The following is a 24134-nucleotide window of genomic DNA, read 5'->3' on the forward strand; positions in this document are numbered from 1 at the left end:
TTTAACTGAGGCTTAATAACCAGATGAACTTAAACGAAGGTGTACAACTTCATGCCATGCCGGTAAACCACTCTAACCAGGAAATAAATTTTCAGTGATTAAGTTGAATTGTTTGTACAAAATGCCAGCTTCAGCTTTTCACCCATACAAAATAGCTTGGAAAATATATACTGCATGTGTTTATTATAGCTACAGTTGCTATGAACATCTATAAATCTCCAACAATTTCTTTGATTTATGTTCAAAAACATACAGGGCATGAAATGATGCCTGCAACCTTACATTTCCCTCAAGAACATTATGGGGAGAAGATATATTCCAAAACATCATGTTAGATTCCTTGTTATGTCTTCTTTTTAAAATAAATGTATGATAATCAATTACACATGCTTCAAAGCAACTGCCACTAGATTCCCCAACAGAGAAGCTGTTTGAGGAAAGTTCCGTTTTCTTTCCCCTAATGGTCGAGTTATAATAAGAGATCTTGCCTAGATATTAAAGGAAAAAAAATGTATTACAAAGGATAGGCCCTGCTCAACTTGTATATGCATGCACAGGTTTGTGCTTGCCTAGACTTGACTTAGAACAAGGTTTTCAGAGAAGTAACACCTCCACTGATCAACATGCTAAGAAAGGGATGTGTGTGTGAAGATCTTGCACCTAATCTCCTTGCCATATATACTTGTAGTAATCCAGCTGATGTCAAGAGAATGACACAGATGATAAGTTAATGTATCAGGCTTGACTTCCCTTTCAACCTCAATATGCAAAACATTCCTTTAAGAAGTCCACCCTGCTGTAGCCTCCACTAGAAACAGAAACCTGGAGATGTTTAAGGGAATATCAATTAAGCTGAATGAGAGCTCTTCCATTAACACTGGTGCATGTAAGACTGGACTTTGCAGGTCTGCCTGAATTCCATGCAGAGGCTGAAGCGCATGTTTTCTCCAGGATGTTGAGGCTAGTGGGTTATATGCCACTAACAGGGGAGCATAATACGCATGGTATTTCCACAGTGTCATGGCCCTGGCAAAGGGACAAGGGCAGCATGGTGGCCCACGGTGGGAAGATTGGAGTGGCTGGGAATGTATACAGTGCATGACACACAGCATAGAAAAGGTCAGGATCTGCTGCTGCCCCTGCATCAGGTAGTCTGCGCTGCCTGCATCCCAAAAGGGAGCTCCCATTCCCTGTGTCCTGGGCATTTAGTTTAATGCCTTGGCTTACACTGCAAACTAAACAGCTTACACACAATATGGGAAACTGGATTGGAAGGGACAAGCTCCTGTAAGGAGGACTGGCACCTACTGACACTGTATGTCTAGCAAATATGGAATAAGGTGGATCTGTGACTTGTTTCCAATAAGATATGACCCTGTTTGTTCCTGCAAGAGCGCAAAATTTACATGGCAGATTGGGAGATGGAAATAAATTCTCACTCATTCCACACTTTTTTTTTCTGTTTTCTTTGAATCAAATCCTCAAAGAATGAAAATTCACCGGAGAGGAAATGGCTTGCACCCTTTTTGGACTCCAGTGCTTTTATCCATAACTAAGGAAGCCAAGGAGGAGGAGGGGAGATGACTGGACGTGCATGCCTATTGCCCATACAGCCCCAGCTAGATAGCATCAACAGTTGTTCTCCTATTTTCACAGTGGGAAATAAGCAGGTACTAGCTGTATTGGAATAATCAGGAGGAATCTAGGTCAAAATCAAAGCAAGACTGCTCTGTCCATTTGACAGAACTCCCATGCAAACACAATACCCATGTAAAAACAAAGAAGTTACTTGTAGCAGTTATCTCTGTTAAGGTTGCTAAACAAGCGTGCAGACATTGGCCTACCTTGAGTAAAAGGCACTATTCCTTCCCTGTGACTTTTGAAAAGGCATTCAAAATCAATATAAAATGGCAATATTAGGAAATTTTATAATCATTATTTCAAAAAAGCAGACTTGAAAGGGTCTCTTGTTCATGGGTAAATCTTCAGTTAGTTTTTCTAGTACCAGTGGTTCAATCGAAAGATTCGCCAACTGCCCCCTGGAGAAAACTGAAGATCTGCATTTAAATGGAGACATAGTATTTCCAAATGCACGGTACCTGCAAGGCAGATACTGTCAAGGTTTCTTAGTGAGTGGATCTCAAATTGTATTAGGTACATTTCAGTGCTGTAACTATACCCATTTCATAGGACTGGGCCTATTTCCATATAATTTTTTTCCTCTGTGCATGTTTTGTAATATCTCTCCTCATAAGTTGAAATTAAACCCCCAACCACAACAAAGCCCTCACATACCAACAACAAGGAATTACAACCTTATGCATAATTTTCTGATAGGCATGATGAAGACTGTATTAATGGCTTTACGAAAAATCTTAAATAATTGAAAACTCTGATGACTTAATAGAGTAGTAAGCTTGGTTTACAATGCAGCCAATTTAGAGACATAAAAACACAGTGTAAAATGTTTATCTTGTGGTTGACCATTACATATCCTATTTGTTATTTCAAAGTATTTCAACAGCATTTTTCTTCATCAATGTGGCTGCTGGCATCTAGCACCCACTCGCTAAATGCACATGATTTTCCTGGAACAGCTTTAGGAAAAGAAAACAAAAAATTAGCAGATCACTACAAAACTGCTCCATGTAACAATATGCCTCTTTTTCACATTCTGACTTGAACTGACTTCATGTGCTGCAAAATACATTCGACACCACCAAGGCTTAAATATAATAAATCAAAGCCATATACGTGAAGTTAAAAAGACTGGTGCAACTACTGATCCTAACACATCAGAGAACCAAAAAAAAAATCAAACCTCATGAATACTTTGTTGTTAATGTACACGAGTTCAAAGAGCAATGTTCCTCTTAGGAAAACATCTTAATTTTCATATCAGAAAATCACCTTAACCTTCTAGAAAAGTTTTTACAAGTATGCAAGGAAGGCAAAGAGAAGGTTTAGAGTGCAAAAGACACTCGTGATGGGTTTCAGACACGCAGGCATTAGTCCAGGCAGCCTCTCGCTGAAATTCAGGTTGCAATTGAAATGTCCCTGTAAACAAGGTTACTGCGAACGGCCCAAGATATCCTTCTCAGCAACACCTTCACCAGGAGCCCTTCAGCTGTCTACTTAGTTTGTTATACCTTATCTCACAGCCCTGACATCCTAATGCTGATTCAAATTCGGGATTCAAAATGAAAGACTAAATATCTCTGAGATCACTTAATATTGAAATACCATTGCAGTAATAAGTGGTGCCAGGCTAGAGATAGGGATATAGTACTCCAGTGGTAACCTTTTAATTTCTGACAAAATGCTGTGGAATAACTGTGATACTGCACACACAGTTAATGCAATCGATTTGTTTTCCCTGTTTTTATAATGAGTGCGCTGAATGTCGTGTTTACCTTCTCCTGCCCCTGGCACATTTTAAACTGTAAAGTCCTCTAAAAGGAGACATCTAGATTCCTGTACAGACATGAAACAACTCGCACCACAGAGCCCCCCTCCCCAGCACACTGAACCACAGCTATCTCGATGCTCTCAAGACAAGGAAGATCATAACCACATGAGTCGCTTTGTCATTCTAAGTCTTTGGCTATTTTCAGTGGAAATGCAATGCATGGACTGTGTATAATCTAATGTAGGTTAAAATGTAAACTACTCCCATTCTGAAAGTGAGGGTAGGTATGCTACACTGGAACATTTTGTCCTCTAAAATAAAACAGGGAAGTAACAATGAAATGTATCAGGCAAGTTTTACACTTTGTATTTTAAACAGGATGGATAATAAATGCATAAAACTTTGGTGGGTTTATACAACGGGCACTCGGATTTCCCTCCCGGTCACAGGCGGTGATAGGTTGAAATGGGGCGAGAGGTCACCTGCTTTTTGTTGTGTTTGCTATTAGAGTCTCCTTAATAGTACGAAAAGACAGGGTTGGGGGGAGTGGGAGGGGGAGACAGGGGGACGACACAGGAGAGAGGGAGGATTACAAGATAGAACCCCCAAGCTGCTCAGTGCTTGCCTTCCCACACTACCATTCACCTTCATTTTCCTCTCCTTTATATTCTACTCATTTTTACTTGCCTCCCCCATTATTTAGTCATCTCTTAAATGCAGTCCTCTCTTCTTTGGGATCACGAGCAACATATTAACTAGACCCAGTACTTGGAGCGCATTCCCTGCAACACTTCAAAATATACCTCCAGACCACTCACTCCTTCATGGTATTAATGACCAGGGAAAAATAAAAAATAAAACAAAACAATTTTTAAAAGAATCAAAAAATCCTCGCAGCCGGGTCACATTCAGACCCCACACACAGCCTCTTCCCCAAACCCCACTCCTCCCCACGGCCGGCGCCGGGAGGGCCAAGTGCCAGGAGGAGCGGACAGTACGTGGACTTTGCACACTTTCCTTCGCCCCTTCTGATCCCGGGAGCGAGCAGCCCCGCAGCCTTTGTGTGCACGTGTCCGCCCGCGGGTCCCGCACCCCGGCACGGGCTGAGCGCGTCCCGCGTGGGGCGGCCCCTCCACCGCTCCCGCAGCCCGGGGCGGGCAGCGCCGCGCCGTGCCGTGCCCCCCGCCCGGCGGGCAGGGCTCCCCTCGGGCCTGCTCCGCTCCCGCAACGGTGTTCCAGGAAGGAGCGAGCGGCGGGGGAGGGACGGGGACGGGGATGGGGACGGGCCCCCCCCCGCCGGCCTCGCCCCGCGCCGCAGCCGGGACACTTCGGGGTCCCGAGGGGGCACCCCGGCGGGGACAGGGCGGCTCGGGCAGCACCGTGACACTCACACGCGCCCCGGCACCGGCTTGGAGAGTGCGGTCCCCCTTCTCCGCTTGCAACCGCCGGAGCCACCCCGGGACCCCTGCCCTAAACTCTTGCTGGCTAAAGCCTCGTCACTTTCCCGGCACTCCTGACCCCGGACGGGAGGGACACACGCACAAAACCTGCCGGGGTGGGATCTGTCAGCAGCAAAAAAAAAAAAAAAAAGAAAAAATCATTCTGCTTCCCTTCTTCCCCCTACACCCCCACACACACGCCCGGGCCAATAATTCTCAAATAATTGTCCGAGAGGCGAGAGCCACTGAACCCCAGGTGGCCGGTGCTGTCGTGCGTCTTTTTCCCAAGCTGGTTATTTTTTGGGGGGAATGACTCTGAGCAAGTGCAATTGGCAAGGGCTGAAGGTGGAAGGGGGCGGGGGGGGGGGGGGGAGCGCTTCTGGTAGGCTCGTCTCCAAGCACCAACATGCCCCCCATGCAATGTCAGCTGGCGGGGGTGCGGGGACGTGCTGGGGTAGGGGGCTCGCTTTACCTGGTCAGCTCAGAACCGCAGGCAGGTTAATCAGGTGAGTCGTCGGGGATTTTAAAGAAGCCGAAGCCGGTTTCTTTGCTAGGAAAGTCTACAACACCATGCAGGGACATTGCAAAATCTTTACACACGCCTCCTTTAACTGGGCTCCCGCGACCTCCGCCGGCGAGGGGGGAGCCGCGGGCGGGGGGCGGCCGAGCGGCGCGGCGGCGGCGGCGGCGCGGGGGGCGCGGGGGGCGGGGGCGGCGGCGGGCGCGGCCCGCCGGGCGGCGGCGGGATGGGCGGGCGGCGGCGGCCCCGGTGCCCGCGGCCCCGGCCCCGGCGGCGGCCCCGCGCCTCCCTGCCGCCTTGGTAGCGCCGGTCCGCACTCGGCCTGACCCGGGACGTCACGGCGCCTGCCTGTGTTCCCAATGATAACTTGGCAGGAGCAGGGGGAAGCGGCCGGGTTTTTCCTGGGCTCGTTACCGGGTACGTGCACGTTTCTTTCGCATGCGGATTTTTTTTTTGATTTTTTGTGGTTTTTTAAGGCGCAGTACCGAAAAGCCGGGACAGGAAATCCGGGGCGCGGCGGGGGCTGCCGCCCCGCGATGGTGGCGGCCGCTCGCCGGCGGGCGCGGGGGAGCGGCGGCGCGGGGCGCAGGCATGCGTTCATCTCCGTGTCTTTCATTTTACCTTCAGGGTGACATTCAGTGCCGGGCGAGCCTCGCCGGTCACCGCCACGTCCCACCTGGAAAAAACACAAACAAAAACACGAAAAAAACCCCCCAACAACAACAAAAAACCCAACTGAAAGAATAAAAAAAAAAAAGGAAAAAAAGGCGATGCCGAAAAGGGGGGATGGGGAGGGAGGGGGTGGCAGCCCCCCGCGGCCGGGATGCGGGATGCAGGATGCGGACGGGACTCCTCGCCCAGGGGCCGCGGGGACACACGCGCCGCCGGCCGCCAGCAGGCCATGTGCCGAGCGAGCGGTGGGGGCGGGGAACGGGCACCGCACACACACACACACACAGAAACCCGGAATACTAGAAAAAAAAAAAAACAGAATAGGAAAGCACCCGGAATGCCAGAGGAGGCCGGGCGAGGATGCCGCACCGCTGCCGCCGTGCAGGCCCCGCGCCGCGCCCCCGGCCCGCACGGCTGTGCAGGGAATGCGGGGGACCCCCGCACACAGCGGCCCGGGCAGGGCAGGGGTGCCCGCGGGGTGCGGGCCCGACAGCAGGAAGGCAGCGCGGCTGGCGCAATGGCGGCGCTGCCTAGGACAGCGGAGCGGAGCGCTGGCGCAGACCCTGGCACGGCTCGGTCAGCGGCTCCGGAGCCATCGCTCCCACCTCTGCTGCTGGGGCAGCTGTGCCCGAAAGCAGAAGGGTTTGCGTTAAACCAGAGCGAGCCATGGCCTGCGGCAGCCCCGGGCCGGTGTGACACCGAGCCGGTGCCAGCGGCGTTCCCCAGCCATGGCAGGGCCCGCAGCCACAGCATCCCCTGTCCTGGGATCGGGCGATTCTCAAAGCCACATCCTGTAAGTCCCCATGACCGGTCCCACCAAATGCCAGGGACCTTTTACATGTGGGATTTAACCTCGCGTACTAAAGTAGTTCCAGAACTAGGCCTCGCGTAAACTACCCATGGTAGCCTGGGCATAGGTGTCTCTTCAGGTAAAGACCAGTTGTTCCCTGCACGCTGTTAACACCCCAAACTGCTGCAGCACCACACCGTCTGCTCTGTGACCGCAGAGCGGTCCAGCAGAGCCCTGAGACAAGTTTCCGTCTTTTGTGTTGCTTTTAACATCACCTACTATAATAACAGGTTGGAACATCGCCAATGCCCAGGTAACAGCAGAGTTCGTGAAGGGGTGCATGTAGCAGGGCTGAAACTAAATTATTTTTTGCAACTGCCTATGTTCAGGCTTAATGTTAGCATTAATACTTTCATTTTCCTCATTTAAATACAATAAAAGGGAAAATTGTCTTCACTTAATACTGTTGGTAATCAGGTTTTGCAATTCCAAGTTTTATAAGAAAGTCAGGGAGAAGTTAGTGTACATCTTTTGTGTTTCTGGGCTCTGTGCTCACAGCCACAGCATATTTTAAATGGTGAGATCCCTACTGCAGATGAAAAAAGAGTTGAGGAAAAATTAAATCCTTCTTGGAATATTGTACTGTCCAAACACCATTTTAAGGAACCTGAAATTGAACCCAACCCCCCTTCTTTTTTTTTTTTTTTAACCCAAGCTACTCAAGATGCTTTCTGGCTTGGCTAGAAAGCCAAGTTTGTTTCATGTTTCTGTTTTGGAACTGTTTTGAACTGCTTTTAGGCTAAATTCTTACCCGTGTCTACTGTCTCAGCCATGTCCAGAGTACATTACTGATACATATTTTTGGTAGACTTGAAAAGCAGTGTGTGCAGCTTGATTGTTGTCTGTATTTCGCCATTCATTTTTAAGTGAGGCTCTTCTGATTGATGTGGGGAATTTGTTTGAAAGGATGAAGGGTATGGCATAGCTACCCAACATGCTCCTTACAATTACACCATACCTCAGCTAACAGAGAGATTTTTCATTGTGATTGTAACACTTTTAAAAGCAAATTAGTTAATCAAATTGCTATTTTTGGAATGCACTTAAAGGAACATTAAAATGCATTAATTTCATTAAAATAAATGAGTATCAGTCAAATAAGCAAATTCTCAACTATGGAGTCAAATTCAGCCCTAGTGAAATCATCCAAGTTGTGCTTGTGTACAGCACATTTAATTTGGCTTCCGCAGTCACACAGCTGACACTTTATTTGGTTGTCAAAGGTGTGTATATTAAAAATGTGCGAGCCATGCTTCTTCTCGAATGTGATTAACCTCTGAAGGTAAATTCACCTGTTTTCCATTTAGCTCGGCTGCGCGGTCCTATCACACATGCAGGTTTTGGTGTGCGTACACACCGTAGATGCAGAGGGGCATTCCCAGCCCCACCATTAGTCTAAGGGACGTGAGTTGTGTCTGAAGTGGGGGTGTGATGAGATGGATTTCAGCTAAGGCTGTTCACAACCAACTGCATATATATGCTCCAGTTAATAGGCTGTACTAAAGTCTCTGCTACCATCTTTCATTATTGCTGTTACTCATGCCAGTGAGAGTAAAGGCAAGGTTGGTGTGTCTGTAATCACACGTTCATTTGCTATGTAGATATATCCTAAGAGCCTCTCAGCCCAGGAAAATTATGCTGGAATAAGGTCAGATGCGAATGTAAAGCAAAACTGTGTTCAGGTAGTTTATTCAGTCTGGAATGACCGAGTTGTTTCCTGGTTTCACTTAAGCCACTTTCAAAATGGATTAAGATAATTCAAGAAAGTGAATGCTTATGCTGGCATAAGATTTGTCTACACATGGGTTTAGTTGAAGGTAATTACTGCAGTGTACCTAATAAGTGTCTTGGAATAATCCGGTATGTCGACAAGTCCAAAGTCCCACAGGTGAAAACAACAGAATTTAGTCTTTCTGTAGACCATGAGGTTAATTTAGCCAAACGTTTGACCTACTTCTTTCCTTGTGAAGCATATTTAATTCATTACAGTTTTTTTCCCCTCAACAACAAAAATCCCACAACAGGTATGTATTTATGATCAGTTCGAGATAGCAATGTCATGTGCATTCCACTAAAAATAAACAATTTAACCAATATATACTCTAAATAACTTTTCAACTGCATTAAAGTGGACAATAGGTTCTTTACTGGAGAAAATATCAGCGTCTCAATAGTAAATATTTTGAGTGGGTTGTTATAAACAAAAAGAAAACAAACCCCAAAGCTCTGCTCTGTCCTCTAAAACACCCATGATCCATTTGACTGCATTCCATGCATAGCAATAGCACCATTCTAGCTCAGCAGTATTAATTCCTGAATGAGGAACATTGCAGCCTCACATAGAAGGGTTTGCAGAACAACAGGGCCTTCAGGAGGCACCTTAAGAATAGAGAGCTAATTTATAGTGAGCTTACAGACATCTGAATCAGGAAGAACCTACCTGAAACTCAGGCAGCTACACACCTCTGAATCAGGTGTATTGTATGCAGGAAAGTTACTGAAATGATCATGAGAACATACCACCTTTTTTGTGACCTTGTGCCAAGTGCAAAGTTTGTCAAATGTCATTCAGTGTCTTCCCATGCAACAGGCCTCCATGTAAGAAAGGCGACTCTCTGATGTGAATTAAGACTCCTAAACTTTAAACTTAAAATTGTTGAGGGGGGTTTTTTTGCATCCTTTTTTTCTTTTTCCCTTTTATTTTTTAAGGGGAAGAAAACTCAAAAAAATACTAGATGAGAAAGAAATTCTGTAAGTTCAGCTGGTAAAACAGCAATTTTTTTAAAGAATCATACAAGCCATATTACACCCATTGCTGACCCTGTAAACACTGACATGGAAGAAGCCATTAAAAGCTATGAAGATGAAAGCCACAACTCCTACTTCATGTAAAAGACTGTAATGTGTCAAGACAGAGGGTACTCAGAGGTCTTCCCTTACACTGGTGAAGTAGCACCAGCACTCCATGCAACAGGCAACAATGCCAACACAGGATTCTCATTCCTAAGCTCAATTTGTGATTGTGAACATGAATTTACTCTCCTATGCTTGTCTTGGTTGAGGATATAGAGAATGGATTACACTTGCTCCATCACACCAAACCTGCTTATTTAAGTAAGAAGTGTTCTTGTGAGAAAATAAGCATTGACTAAAGGAGGCAAAACATGGATAAACAGAAAACAAGAAATCTGTGGTGCTGGGTAACTTCGACCATGGGTCTTGATATTAAGACTCAAACTAAGCTCACAGTGAAAGCACTAAGAATTTTAGACTGTATAGGAGCATGCCTGATCTGAAATCCCTCTTGCATAAAAAATTAGTTTATTTTATGCTCTTCTTCCACTGAGAGGAATCTGAATGTTGGAGCCACCTGCAGTGGTGGGCTATCCTGGCTCTTCCCCACTTCTGTCATTACAGGGGAATTACTCATCCAGTGAGGAAGGTGTCTTTAAATCTCTGAGATGATGGCACAACACACGCAAGAGGAAATCTCAGCGCACAGCCAATGCAATGAAATGAAGGAGCCTCTGTGGGAGTTGGTTAGTAGTGCCAATGTTTGATATTTGTCGTAACAACCACCGACTGTTTTGTTTTTTGTTCTAACAATGTGAATTATGCATTAAACATTAATACAAGTGAGTGTACTTTTCTTTTGATCTTCAAGCATAATCATTTCTAATGAGAGTTTATGCATAAGCATTGAAACAAATCCCTGAGTCATGTGAATTTACATTGGTTTTACTCTGTGGGAAAGATCCCACATGAGTTACTCATGTCTGTAAAACATAACATACTTAAAAATCACAAGAAAAAAAGTGAGCTTGCATTTGGCTGTTGGAACATAAATATCTGCGTAGACATTTGGCTTGTACCCTAGCACTAATGAAACATTAAAAAGTTAATTTATCAGAGATCAGGATTCAGGCTGGGGCCCTCAACTAATAGGAGATCCAAGTCAACTCAGAATAAGCTCACCTCTTAGTTTCTGCAATCTGGCTTCCTGCAAAAGTTGAGCCTAGTGTCAGAGGAATTTGAACTAATTCTAAGTAAAGAGATGAGAGTTTGGCTTGCTTGATACAGATAAAACTTGCCAAACTGCCATCAGCAAGTTATAATATTGCCTGTATGTAGCAGACAAACAGTACACTGCTTAGTGGCACTTTTCCAGATGCCCTTGACATCCGGCTGCAAGGCTGACCCAGTCCAGACCAAATGTAGAACCTTCTTGGCCGTATTTGATACCTGCACCTCTTCTTTTGTCATCAAACAGTGCATTCCGTGAAAACATAACACACTATGGATTGTGTAGCTGCCAAGACATTTATTTAAAATGCAAACAGAATTTAAGCCCTTTCCCCTTTGACACACTACACACTAAAATCACCAACAATTAACATCCCGCACTTCAACAACTGTGCTGTATGTGTAAGGTATGTACGACACACTGGGGAAAGTACGGGTGTAAAACAGTACATGATGGGCCTGATCCCTGGCTATACAGGTACTCACTACAAGATTTCCAGAATGCCTCTTGCCTTTCCAAAACAGACCTCAGTGCCAAAGGTTGCAGAAAAGGAGTGGCTGTCAAGAGGGTATTATGTTTAATGGCAGATAGGCTCTATGATTAAGATCAGGTCTCAGGAATTCTCAAAAGCCCATTAATATATTTTATTCTTAATGTATAAGAGCTAAAAGAGTCCTGGAAGCCAGAGATCCGGGATTACCACACATAATTCCATATTCTTACAGGAGGCTACAGGCATGGTCTCTGCTGCTCTTCTTTTGCCTGAATAACCTGAAATGCTGATGGTAGAGCTTCAAAAGGAAGAGCAGAAGAAGTCTATGCATAGAATAGTTTATATACTGGAAGAAGAGCATACACAAAACCCTTCATCCCTGAATTTGAACGGCTATATTTTAATACAGAGACAGACAGTGCTGATACTATTGCAGTTGAGAAGAAAGCACTCGTTGCACTCCGTTATGGAACCTCAACACTGTTTGTATGAATTAAGTCTTCCCTGAGGTTGCAGAAGTTCACCTGGCATGTTAAGTTTAAAAATGAATAGAAGGTTTAAAAATGGCATGTTAAGTTTACACACGAATATCAGATTTTAAACAATTTCATATTTCAGGACCTCAACTGCCTCAACTCCATCTTGACCTTGCTTGAAGGACATTGATAATTATCCAGCTTTGAAAGTTCATTGAGCCTTCTGACTTCTCAGAATGCATCAGTACATCCCCAGGCACACACAAAAAGCTGCTCTTGCATAGATGTGATAGATATAGGTAGGAGACGACATACAGAAGCATGTAGGGAGGCCTTTCTAAGCATTAGCCAGGGTGACAAAGCCTGTTGGACCATGGGTTCCCAGACTGTGTTCACAACCCTGGAATGCCTGCTGGAAATACTCCCCTGTAATTTAGTGCATTTGATGTGCATTAAAGATGCTCATTTCCAGACCCCTAAGTGAAATGTGGTACTGAACCCATCCTTCTTCTTACACCAGCAGGCCTCTAGCAGATGGCCAAGAGGCTGATGGGAAGGAGAGAATGCCAGTTTTAATCCAGTTGTTCATTATGGAAAATTACGAGAAAAGTGAAAAGATCTTATTCCACAGACCAAGTCATTTATTTATATTTAACTGCATAACCCCTTGTCAGAACCCTGAATTCCATTACTATATATGAATGTTGTGGTGAAGTCTTATCCAGTAATTTCCTGGTCAGAGACAGAGACTAGAAACCAGAGATGCAGTCAGTGAAAGGTGACATAGCTCTCATGAAATCAGTGGAGACATACCAGTTTATAGTAGCTGAGAATCCAATCTTCAATTTCTAATTAAAAAATTGAGAAACTGCATTTTTCCATGATATTTGGGTCATATTATATAGAAAAAGCAATAAAGTAACAAGTTATAGATATTTATATAGCCAAGACAGAAGCAGAAGCAATGTGAAATCTTCAGCAATGAAATCCCACAACCACATTATTACATATTTTGGCATTGGTGCCATGTGGATTACTGCTTAACTTTAGGGCAGCAAGGTAAGCTCATTTTCTTGCCTTTGTCTTTTCAGTCACCATTAGGGCTACAACCTTCCTATCCTCCCAGTAGCACCCCCAGGGAGATGGGGGAGAAGTTACACAATGGGTATTTTTCCATGGGCGGATGTCTAAATGTGAAGGGAAACAATTGAATTTTAATGACAATTTTGAGACTCTTAAGGGTAATTTCTGGGCAGTGCAGAAATTAGTAGTTCTTGCTGCTGCCAGGAGTTGCATGCTCTCCTCTCCTGATGTTAGCAGGATTACAGGTCCTCAGCTTTTGGCAGAAATAACTCCCAAAACAGTAGGTCCTTCTCTTGTGCCACAAAAGGCAGGGCAAGAGACCTGCTGCTGTCAGACCCAACCAAGTGTCAATGCAGAGCAATTGCTACAAAAAAGAGGGTGCCTGCCCCAGATTTACCCTGTCAGAGATGCATTCTCATTAAGTATTTACAGCATAGTAGCATTGTGCAGGGTAAGGTAAATGTGTTAAGTGCAGCACAAAACATTTAATCAGAAAAAGCTCCTACATACAAAAGCCCTACAAAAAAGATTGCGGAAGGAGAGTGGCAAACAACGGGATATCCTGGGGAAAAAAAGTACACTACTGCAGCAAAGGCAGCCAGCTGTGGAGGCTTTTCCTACATGCAGGGTAATAGTAATTCTGCCAAGGAGGCAAGTTGTTTATTTCCTTTTTAACTTGGTATTTCCTTGGCATTACTGAACCAGAGCTTGTTAATAGCTTACAAACACCAAGTTTATAAAGCTTTAGAAACTTTTTAATATCTATGGTATGTACCAATTTATCAAAATCTCTATTAAAAGAAATGTAATCCAGTAGATTTTGGGGTTGAGCTTTTATAGGTTTGGGTTTTTTAACAACATTAGTAAAGGAGGGATAATTTTAGCCTTGTTTTTTTTCTGATTCAGAAAGTAATATAAATGATAGTCCCAAAATCTGTACAAATCTACTTGTAGACAATGAAATAGAAAATAAAAGATGCTTCAAAATAGTGCCAGTCATTTAATTTGCTCTGTAATTGGATGGCAGTCTGTCAACCATTTTCACTAAAAGCAGAAGACCCACTGCAGAGTACTGTCTTTTCAATTCTGGGCTAGGCAATCATAGCCCCAAAGAGGTCATGAAAGGGATCAGCCTTCCCCATGATACCCCTCTGGTCAGATGGCAGCTCCAACCAAAAAGAGAGAAGAAAAGAGTACAGTTGTAGCCACCTGGCATTGCCTTCTTGCACAGAAAAAAGCAGGCAGGGAGGGGAGGAGGGACCTGGTGTCCAGCCAGGTGTGACAGGTCTTACAAAGCCAGGCTGCCAAGCTGGGGCTCATCTCTGAATGGGGTTCTGCAGACGAAGGCATGGAGAAGGTAACTCTGGGAAATTGCTTCCCTTGCAAACACCTCTGTCCCCCCATTTACCTTCTCCTATGAGATGCCTAAACATACCTCTTATTTAGCTGAAAATTTTCAGCCTGGTATTGAATGTTACTGTCTGTGTCCACCAGCACACTACAAGGTGTAGATAAAACATCATTGCTTAACGCATTCTTGAAGTTCCCTTCTACTAAAGCCAGTTCCCAAAAGCCAGTTCCCATTTTGGTTACATGAGAATTAAAAGAAAGTAATATTAATGTTTTTTATATACACTGCCAGAGTTTAGTTCTGTCCATTGTTTCTTCTATTCATTTCAACAAAGGTAATTCAGTGCGAATTTTGCACTGTACTGCTGCATACTATGGTACAGGTAATCACAGTATAGCAATTTCACTAGTTTAGAGACTTCACCATCATGTTTTGCTACTAAAGTTTTTCTGAGCATTAGTGGCACTAGTTCACAAGTGCCCCATCCAAGTCCTTATGAAGCCATCCTGAGAACCTCAGTGATGTGCTTATCAGGTTTGCACACAACAGCTAGTCTCAGCCCCTGCTCCAAGCCCCGGGGAGATGGGGTTTCAGTTAAGACTACAGAAAAAGGAAAAGCATGGCCACAACCAACAATCAATCATTTTAATAGCTGTTAATGTGAAAAACATATTCCTTATGTATTACAGCCAGATACACAGTAAGAGACATGGTTTTTCCTGAACTGGTGATCCCTCCTTACATAAATGCAGTTATGCTTAAGGAAGGTGGGATGCTACAGTTCTTCCTTCATTCTACCAAGACAATTTTGTGTTCTACCAAGATAACTTTGGACCCATAAAGTTCCTCTTTTATGTGGGTCTTCCTTTAAAACAAGTTTGTCCCCTTGAGTAAATCTTCCTTGGCTATAATATGAGATAGCTAGATAGATGCACACACATCTGTACATGTCATAGATATCTCTATCACACTTATTCCATTGGATACATGTTATTGCAGATTCAAGAAAGAAAAAAGTCTAAATTTCTCTACTCGGTGTATAAAAGAAGTTGGTATCACCCAATTTAGAAGGATAAGCTCATTTATTTTTTCCCCCATGATTATACCACCTACCCCAGAAGTACCTGATGTCAGTAGCAGGATAGGTGCATACAGCCTAAAAGTATTTACCCCTTTCTACAGATACAAAGAGATGAAATTAAGAACTCCAAGCATCATTTGAATATGGAAGAGTCACTACACTCGATCCTACTAAAATGCATACTACTTCCAATGTTTTTCACCTGGACAAGATGAATAGGAAGGGAGGAAAGCAAATTATTCAGAGAAAACCCAAGTTAGAAAAAAAATTTCTTATTTAAGGTTCAGACATCTACACTCTTTTAATTCCTTGTTTAAAGAGCTTGAACTATAAATTTCAAGTGTATTTTAAGTATCTTACTCTTTTAATGTGAATACAAAAATATAAAATTAGGTAAAAGAAGATATTACTGATATGATGCATTCAGAAAGTATGTGCATGGAATTACCTAGTTCAGTTCGACTTGATTGTTTTCCTAACTGGGAGAAAATGTGTAAGTGCCTCACTCATTTCAACAGAGTCATTAATAGATGTTGAACTTAGCAACAGTTCATTGGAAGCTTCTCAAGACTGGCATCAGTATAAGGATTTCTCTTGATGTGAATGGGGGTGAAAAAATTTTTAAAATTCATTGTTATCCTGTATTTGGATGAAGGTTTGAAATGGTCAAACACAAAGTACCAAAAATTTTACTCATGGACATGATAACTGTTTTGGGGAGAGGGAGAGGACGGTGGACAAACTTACCACTACATAATGAGAAATGTAAAAACATTAAGTAAACTCTTTGAAGAAATTAAGGAACTATAGCTTTGAATAAAGAAAATTATGTTAGTTCTACATATTTCTGCACAACAAGACCAAAACACTGTCTGGGAATTTTTGAGCATTTCCACAACTCAAACAGTAAGAGGAAGCTACTCAAAGTCATGAGGCTTTCAGTGTTAACTGCAATGGAAGCAGAACAGGGCCTTTATCTTAATCAGTTACTTAAAATTAACTGATACTGATTTATCATATATTCTATTCTCCCTCTGTGCTTAGAACCAGAGCTACTGTTACGTTACTGATACATGTTCAAAAAATCCACACATAGGCAATAACACACAATTCTTTCAAGTGTTTTGAGGGGGGGAAATTGCCTGTATTATGCCAGTGCTGTATTTTAGGGTCATAAGTCACTGAGAAAATACAGAGAAATACTTCTTTTTGTGCTTTGAATAAGTAGTCTGTTGTGACATAATATAAATATGGGGAAGTAATTTCTATGTTTATTGTTCCTTCTCTATTTACTGAGAATGGCAAAAGTGGAAGCAGTTTAAATACTTAGATGGAAACATGTCATTATCACCAGTTTTTGTTGCAAATGTATGTACTATATTCAGTCAACATCCTAAGCATACTCCTATACCTGCATGATGAAATGAGCTCCAGCTCTCTCCATACATGATGTAACAATAAGAAAAAAAAAATCTAAATTCTATTTACTCAGCAACTGAATCTTAGCCAACATGTACCACTATTACTATGGTTAGTGGTAATTTTACATATATAGTAAGCACATGAGGCCCTTGTAACATTTGAAAGTCTGAGATTGGATTATCCTTGTAGGCTCTTTTAGTTTTGTTAATCATACACTGATAGAATTAAACATAGGCATTTACAAGGAAAAATATTTTCATTTTGTTAAGACTGAAATAAACTATTAAAAGAAAAAATACAATATTAAGGGTTTTAACTCTCCATTCTTAACATAACTTCTACACTGATGTGTTCTCTTTTCCTTTTGGAAAGATCTAATTTTCTGCAGCAATGTCAAAGGGACCACTACTCTCCATTTTCTTAAAATTAGTGAGCCAACATCTGCTAAATGCAGTCCAACGTGCTGTTTACATTTCTTGTAAACTTAAGGCTTTTCTATTTAGGAACTGTATAAATGAATCAGTATTCATTCACACCTATGCCTAGATGCCTTATTATAAAGCAGGGAGTATTCATTTTTAATGTCCTCCTTACTATGATTTTATGCCATATTCCTCTACACTGCTGCTGTTTGGAACTGCTCTAGATAAAATAACAAATGCAACGGAAGTAAAACTGAAAGCAATGTACTTTCCCCCGTCGTTTTCTGCAAGTACTTATTGACAAACAAAGATGATAAAAATGCAGAGGTAAAAACTGTTCCCTGACGTCTCATTTAAAGAACTCAGTAGTTTAGCAAACTACTACAATACAGAAGTATTGTCCTCTGCTCAAAAATCAAGATGACAAAATCTCAAATCATCTTTATATCTTTAGGTTTGCCCTCTGAAGTACTGTGCAATAATTAGTAACTCACATTTTGTGTCAGAATTTCCTAGGGAAGTAGTAAGAGGCTGTCTGGTTTGTTTTGGTTCTTTAAAATACATGTAAATTTCTCATCTATTGAAAGAAAATCTACATACGTCAGCAAAAAACATGAGCAAAGAGAGAAGAATAACCTGTGAAAAAATACCACCACCCTTTCTTCACTGAATGCTTTTAAATCAGAAATTTTTTTCACACTGCAGAAACCCTCTATTTAAATAAACAAGTACCCACTAACATCACTTGTCCCTCTAATCATCATCATTACTGAGACAGAAGCAGCCGTTGTTGATCACACAGAGCATTCTCTAAGATCCATTTTTCCAATTAAACTTACATTCTTCTCAGACATCTGCCTTTATTTTTGAACACAATTACAGCTGTACCTCGGTTAACTTCTGGCAGCAAGGCATTTGCAGAAGCTGTCTCTCTCAGTAATGTTGGCTGTTACTGATTACAGTATTGCTTAGGGCAGATTCCTTGTTGTAAATGGCATTGAACATTTTTACCTGGATATTGCAACACCACATTATGAGCATTGGGGTATAAAAAGAATAGCAAGTAATTCCGCTGGCCTCTGGATTTAAGCAATAAGCTACTAGATTTGTGTGTGGAGACACTACTAGAAAATCAAGCTATCACCACAATATCTGACACAATGTCTGTATCTTTCTCTGATTTGCTAGTTACCAATCATTACAGTCAACTGTGAACCTAAATACTATAGGTCAAATTTTTCATGGACATCTTCTGCATTTACTTGCTACCTTGAAATACCTAAAGCTGGATTTTACAGCAAGGTTCCCATACGTTTCACTGGGATTTTATCTCCTCGACATCAGGAAAAAATAAAGCCAGAAGAACAGGGCCCACATCATCTCAAATCAAACCCCAGTTCATTTGAAAAACAGATCCTGGGGTTTAATATCTGCCAGAAATATGGACTGATCCTTATTAACGTATTCACATTAAAAAATCCCAGTCTGAAACATTTATTTAGTCAACCCCAATCTTATTTCTCAGCTTTGTTGGATGGATGTCAGAAAAAAATATGTACAAATTCTGGAAACTTAGCTCATCAGAATAAACAATTCTAGCCTTTTAAAATAATACTAAAGTACTGCAAATATGTTTAAAAATAATTGTATAGGATCTCTACATATATAAAAATAGTAAATATTTATGGGCATTCTTATGATTACAAGAATTACATTTGTGCAACTTTTCAACAAAAGTCAAAGTAATATGGTCATCTCCTATATCCTCAGTTATAAAGATGAGAGTGTAGGAGCACTGTTAGGAAAGTCTGCTGGAGTACAGGACTTTCACCTGGCTCCATCGAAACGTGTTGTGACCTACTCCAATTCACCATATCAAAACCTCCTTTCACATCAGCTCTCCTAACTCACCAAAATAAAGTGTTTTCCTACTATCATGAATCAGGGAAAGAGGGAATGTGGTAGCTGATATTTGTGAAGTCATTTGGGATTTCTTAGTGCAAGGTAAAATAAGCGTGTAGTTCTAACCTGTAATTATGATTAGTAAAGAGAGGATAATGCAACACCATATTGTACCAAATGAAGATGTTTTCCTTTTCAAAGGAAGTTTTGGTATTATTGTCAATACCAAACCACACTGTGATCTCACGTTAATCACACTAAAGTTGTCTCTTAAGCTGTAATGTTGCTCTATGAAGGTATTCCATCTGCTTTGAAATTAATCACCAACTTGTTTAACTCCTGACAACACTTTACCATAGCCCTGTCAAGTAAGCACAAAAAACAGTGAAAAGAAAGTGACAGAGCTGAAATCCATTTTCGGCTTGTACATCTCAAACCAATAGATGTGCCCTGAAATCTAACATTCAGAAATCCCTCGTCACTGTGACCTACCACCTCATCTCATGTTATGTTCACCGATTGTTATAATTTTCTTCCCTTTCCCATCAGAAAGGACACTTGCCCCCCTGAACGCTTTGAAATGGCGAAAGGGGGTACCTGGTCCTCTAGGACTGTGCTGAGGCCGGGGAACCCCGTCTCCCCTTTCTGCCTCAGCATCACTGCAATCGCGGACCGTCTCCGGCACCACGCAGCGACCTCTTGGGCGAGCCAGACAAAGCGACGCGATCTGGGGAATGGCCCGTAGCCCCGGGAAGGGACCCTCATCCTCTTTCCCTGCTCCGGCATCCACTTATTGTAATTCCTCAGTTTTCGGTAACTTTGCTCCGCGTGCCAACCCCCCTGGAAACTTAGAGAGGGAGAACAAAGGGGGAAAGAACAAAGAGCCGGGGAAGGGAAGGGAGGGAAGCCGGGAGCTCCCCCCTTTTGGGTCAGCCCGGAGACCCTCCCCTCTTGCCGCCCCAAGGTCAGCCCTGCCCGCCTCATGTAGCCCCAGCCGGCAGCGGCTCTGGCCGCGGCTCAGCGGGGGAAGTCCCGGGGTGGCTGTGAGCGCCCCGCCCGGGCAATGAGCCCCCATACAAACACTGCGAGGGTTTGCTCGGGGTCTGGTTGGTGCCCGACCTCGAAGCGCCCGCTCCTGCCGTGCTGTCAACAATGAAATACGCGGGCGGGAGGCTGCCGGGCTCCTCCCGCACACAGCAGTGCCTTTCCATCTGCTCAGCCGTGCCCCAGCGAGGCCCCGCACCGGGCACCCCAAGCATCCTCGGCAGCATCCCTCGCAGAGGGTCGGGGTGCCCCGCTCCCTGGGAGCGCAACATGTGCCCAGCCCCACAGTCGCGGTCGCAGAGCCAGGGCCGCTTCGCGGTGCGGCTTACGGCGCTTCTGTGGATCTCCAGAAACCAGCAAGAAATAGACGCAAAGCAGCTGTCCCGTTTCGCTGCGGGGGTCCCGTTCCCCTCGCAGCAACGTTAAACTCTTGCAAAAGTATCACTAAGCACCTATTTTTGGTGGTTCGCTTCCCTCACACCCCCTCTTACCGAGTGCGACCCTTTGGCCAGCCTCCTGCTTTATCAGTTAAATAACCTTGAAGAGCTGCAGGTGCCCTCGTTACCTGTTGCTATGAGGCTCCTGTCCTCTTATCGGGGCATAGGGGTAATTAATTGTATTTTCCTACTGTGATCACACTGTATTGGCTGTGGGAGGTGTAAACCCTGTGTGGCTGCGGGCAGGGAGGGGGAAGGTTTGGGCAGGGCAGTCGTGCCCGGCGTCGCTGCCCGAGCTCAGAGCGAAGCCAGTGGGGCAGGGCAAGCCAAACACCGGGCAGGGCAGCAATCCTGTCATTAGGGACCACACGCAGTAAGTGCCATCCTGCAACTACCTCTTAGCGAAGGGCAGGGAATTATCATTATTCTTCTCGGGCAGTCATCTCCACTTTGCAGTTAATTGACGTGCTTCCTTCTTTGAGTGATAACTAAAGGGAATCCGAGCTTTACCCGAGAAACTCTAAGGGGTTTTTCATTTTTTTCCCACTTTTATTTCTTTTTAATTTAAGCTAGAAGTGATCTGACAGAACCTCGCTTTCCTAAAGGTGAAGTTACTCTAGTCTTTAATCGGGAGCGGAAACAAGCCACGAGAACGGTACCGAGGTGGGATGCCGGTGCCGGGGGACGCGGTCCTGGAGCGGTTCCGAGTTCAAAGCGGGCTGACCCGAGCCGGTCCCACCACGCCCACCACGCCTAAACACCGCAGGGGAAATGCTCCCTCGCCCCGCAAGCCCCTGCCGTGAGCAGCGCTTATTAGAGAAATCAGAAAATTGTGGGAATTGCTCTAAACAGTTGAAAAACCTGAGGTTGGCGATTGAGGAGCGTGAGGCAGAGCCGGAACACGCATTTGCGTGAAATGCTGCCCTGGGAACGGGAGGAAAACTTGAGCGCAGCCTGTGCCCTTAGCTAACTAAAGCCAATTACTTGTCTCCATATAAAAGGTTTCGCGTACGGTTACAGCTGAGGAAATATGAGAAGCTGATGAGTCTGTTTTGGTTATGATTTAATCAAATAAATTAAAGGAGAAGGGTAAGCATACGCCCAATTTGGGACTTCAAAAAAAAAAAAAGAAAAAAAAGCCATGAGTTTTGAGGGACGCTTTCTGTCCGAAGCCTTTCCTGTTGTACAGGGCAAAGTGAGGCTGTTGAAGTCCACTCATCTCATTACTGCTGGGTGTTTGGGGTTTCTCTTTTTCCTCCCAATGGAGTAACCTTTCATAAGCGATTGCAGTTTCGGGGGGGTAAAGGGTGAATAGGTGCCAAACCAGGCTGGAGGTGGGGCAGAATTTTGCGTTTCAAGCAATTTAGCAGACAGCATTCTGCTTACAGCAGAGAGGTAGGTGGATACATCTTCCACCGGGGTGCCCTACTTTGGCAATTCTAATTAAAACAAGGTTTAAAAGATACAAAGAATGAGCAAGCCTCTTGCTTTATTTTCAATGGGCGTGGGGGATACCATCAGGCACAAAGAGTGCTTCCAGCTTGTTCTAACGTGCACCTTTGTTTAAAAGAAAAAAATAATCAAGCTCGTCCTCTGATTTCAACTAATGTATTTTTAACTGGATTTCTTTCCTTTGCTTTGTGTGATCTGATACCTACCATGTAGCCCTGGCCCACTTTCAGCCCTGCGGGTGCCCTGCATTGTGTGTGTGTCTGAAAGAAAAGGGAAAAGTCTTCCATCTCACACTCTTTTGCCCTGTACCTGTGCTTGGGAATTGAATCGTGTCCAAGCTAGTGGTAAGCAAAACCCGGATCCTATTCCCCTTCTCGCCGCCTAACCCGAGAGAAGCCGCGACTTTGTAGGTCCAGCTTGCTTTGGCTGTGACCGTCCAGCACCTCGAATCAATAAAGCAGCCAGTTTTTTGACGCTTCTTTTCCACGGCAGCTCATTGAAAAGGAGCCTTTACCGCCACCTATAAATAGCGCTGCATCCAAGTCAATTTATTTTTTTTCTTCCCCTCCCCCCCTCCCCCCCTCTCTCTACGTAAAGTAGCGAAGTTCTAACCAAGATACCACACGTTCTCCTTGCTGTTCAGCGCGGGCTTGCCCTGGAGGGTCTGTGCTGGGGGTCCCGGCGCCAAAGGCGGCTGCGCTGCCGCCTCCCAAGGGAGTGGGGGACGCTCTGGCGGAGGCAGCCCTAGCCCCGCACCGGCTGCCTTTGAACTTTGTTCACAGGCATGGGAGGGAGAGGAGCGAATACCGATACTCACCGTGCTCTTTGCCTTTCCAGGTGTAACTCCGTCTCTCCCTCCTCTTTGAGTATAAATGAGCAGAGGTTACATCCCGGGCACGCGGTATAATGCCCTGGATAACCCCGACCCTGTTAGTTTAATGCTACGCTAACTTGAGAGTGTGTGATTGGAGCTCGACTGTGGGGTTAGAAAGGCGCCTCTCCGCGCTGGAAACAAATTCGCTTTCTCCGTCCAACCCCCCCACCCCCTCTTTTCCACGTGGAGTCTCCCAGCCCAGCATTCCTGCACAAACCGGGACACCTGCCTTTCCGAGAGTCACGTTCCCTAGCACAGATTTCATTTTTCCCCACTCCCGAATCAACCGTGCAATTTCCTAAACGCACGTGCCGTGCCCAGTCTGATGTGTGGGGCTTGATTTCACGCACTGTTCCACGCCGAGGTCTGGGACTACCTGAAAAGCGCTGAGACCTCGCCTAGAGGAACGAAGAGGCACAAGCGTGGGGTGCGGAGGACGCGCTGCCTGTCGCCTCCCTTGCACCTCGCTGCCACCTCGCCGGGGAAGGGGCGGCAGGGGCGAGAGGCCGAGGCTCTCCCTCTCTCCGCAAAATCGCACGCTCAACCCCCGGGACCGGGCTGCTCTCTGGGCGCTTTCTACCTGCCTGCACAGCGGGCTGGGAGCTGATGGACAGTCATCGCTGTACACGGAGCGACCAAACCCCCTTCTCCCCGCGCGCTCTCTCTCTATTTATTTATTTATTTACTTGTAATTCCCTTTCACTTCCCCCAAATGAGGTTTGCTGAATACAGCTCGTTGTCTGCACTGATACCAGGGTAATAATTATCAGGGGGTCTGAGCGATCCAGGAAAATTAAAGCGGAGGAAGAGGGAGGGATACAACCACCGCAATCTCGCTGTTACTAATTCCCAGCCGGCTCGGACTCAGGGGACAAGGCGATCGCTTAACAAACCCTCCTCCTCCTCCTCCTTTCCCTTCACCACTCCTTTCTTCCTTCCTCTTGTTCGGCGCATTTTCTCCCCCGCGCTCGCCCACGTTTCTTTCCTCCTCTTCGTGAGGAATAAACCGTGCGAACTCAAAGTAAAGAGAGAAAAAAAGGAAAAGGAAAAAAAAGGAAAAGTGGGTGGGAGGGATATAGGAGGGGAATAAAAAATAAGAAAGGGGAGGGAGGAAGAAAAGGACAGAAAGTGTCTGTGCCTCATCGCTGACCATCTGTGCAAAAGGTGATCATTGTTAGGTACT

At 44.6% G+C, this 24134-nt stretch overlaps 2 protein-coding genes across 20 annotated transcripts in view; one reads left to right on the plus strand and one right to left on the minus strand.

The window, feature by feature from the left end:
* Positions 1 to 24134, minus strand: part of ESRRG (estrogen related receptor gamma) — a 395543-nt gene that overhangs the window by 371313 nt on the left and 96 nt on the right. For 6 of the 18 annotated variants that reach the window (XM_071578746.1, XM_071578736.1, XM_071578754.1 and 3 more), the window contains exon 1: positions 5321 to 5501. The exons of 1 other annotated variant lie outside the window; for it this stretch is intronic. The gene's annotated coding sequence lies outside the window, so the exon portion shown is untranslated. Of the gene's footprint in view, positions 1 to 5320; positions 5503 to 5989; positions 6005 to 22894; positions 23063 to 24134 lie in introns of those variants that run through there. 11 more of the 18 variants (XM_071578818.1, XM_071578798.1, XM_071578771.1 and 8 more) reach the window with 6 other exon arrangements.
* Positions 5309 to 10286, plus strand: LOC139683591 (putative RNA-binding protein 15B). 2 transcript variants are annotated; one of them, XM_071578899.1, is made up of 2 exons: positions 5309 to 5354; positions 5996 to 10286. In XM_071578899.1, exon 2 carries the CDS (start codon positions 6192 to 6194, stop codon positions 6930 to 6932), a length of 741 nt encoding a protein of 246 aa, XP_071435000.1. In that variant the 5' UTR covers positions 5309 to 5354; positions 5996 to 6191; the 3' UTR covers positions 6933 to 10286. The 2 variants fall into 2 exon arrangements, with proteins under 2 accessions (XP_071435000.1, XP_071434991.1); XM_071578890.1 differs by lacking the exon at positions 5309 to 5354 and adding an exon at positions 5703 to 5785.

Source organism: Pithys albifrons, chromosome 2, assembly GCF_047495875.1.
Source record: "Pithys albifrons albifrons isolate INPA30051 chromosome 2, PitAlb_v1, whole genome shotgun sequence".
NCBI classification, from domain to species: domain Eukaryota; kingdom Metazoa; phylum Chordata; class Aves; order Passeriformes; family Thamnophilidae; genus Pithys; species Pithys albifrons.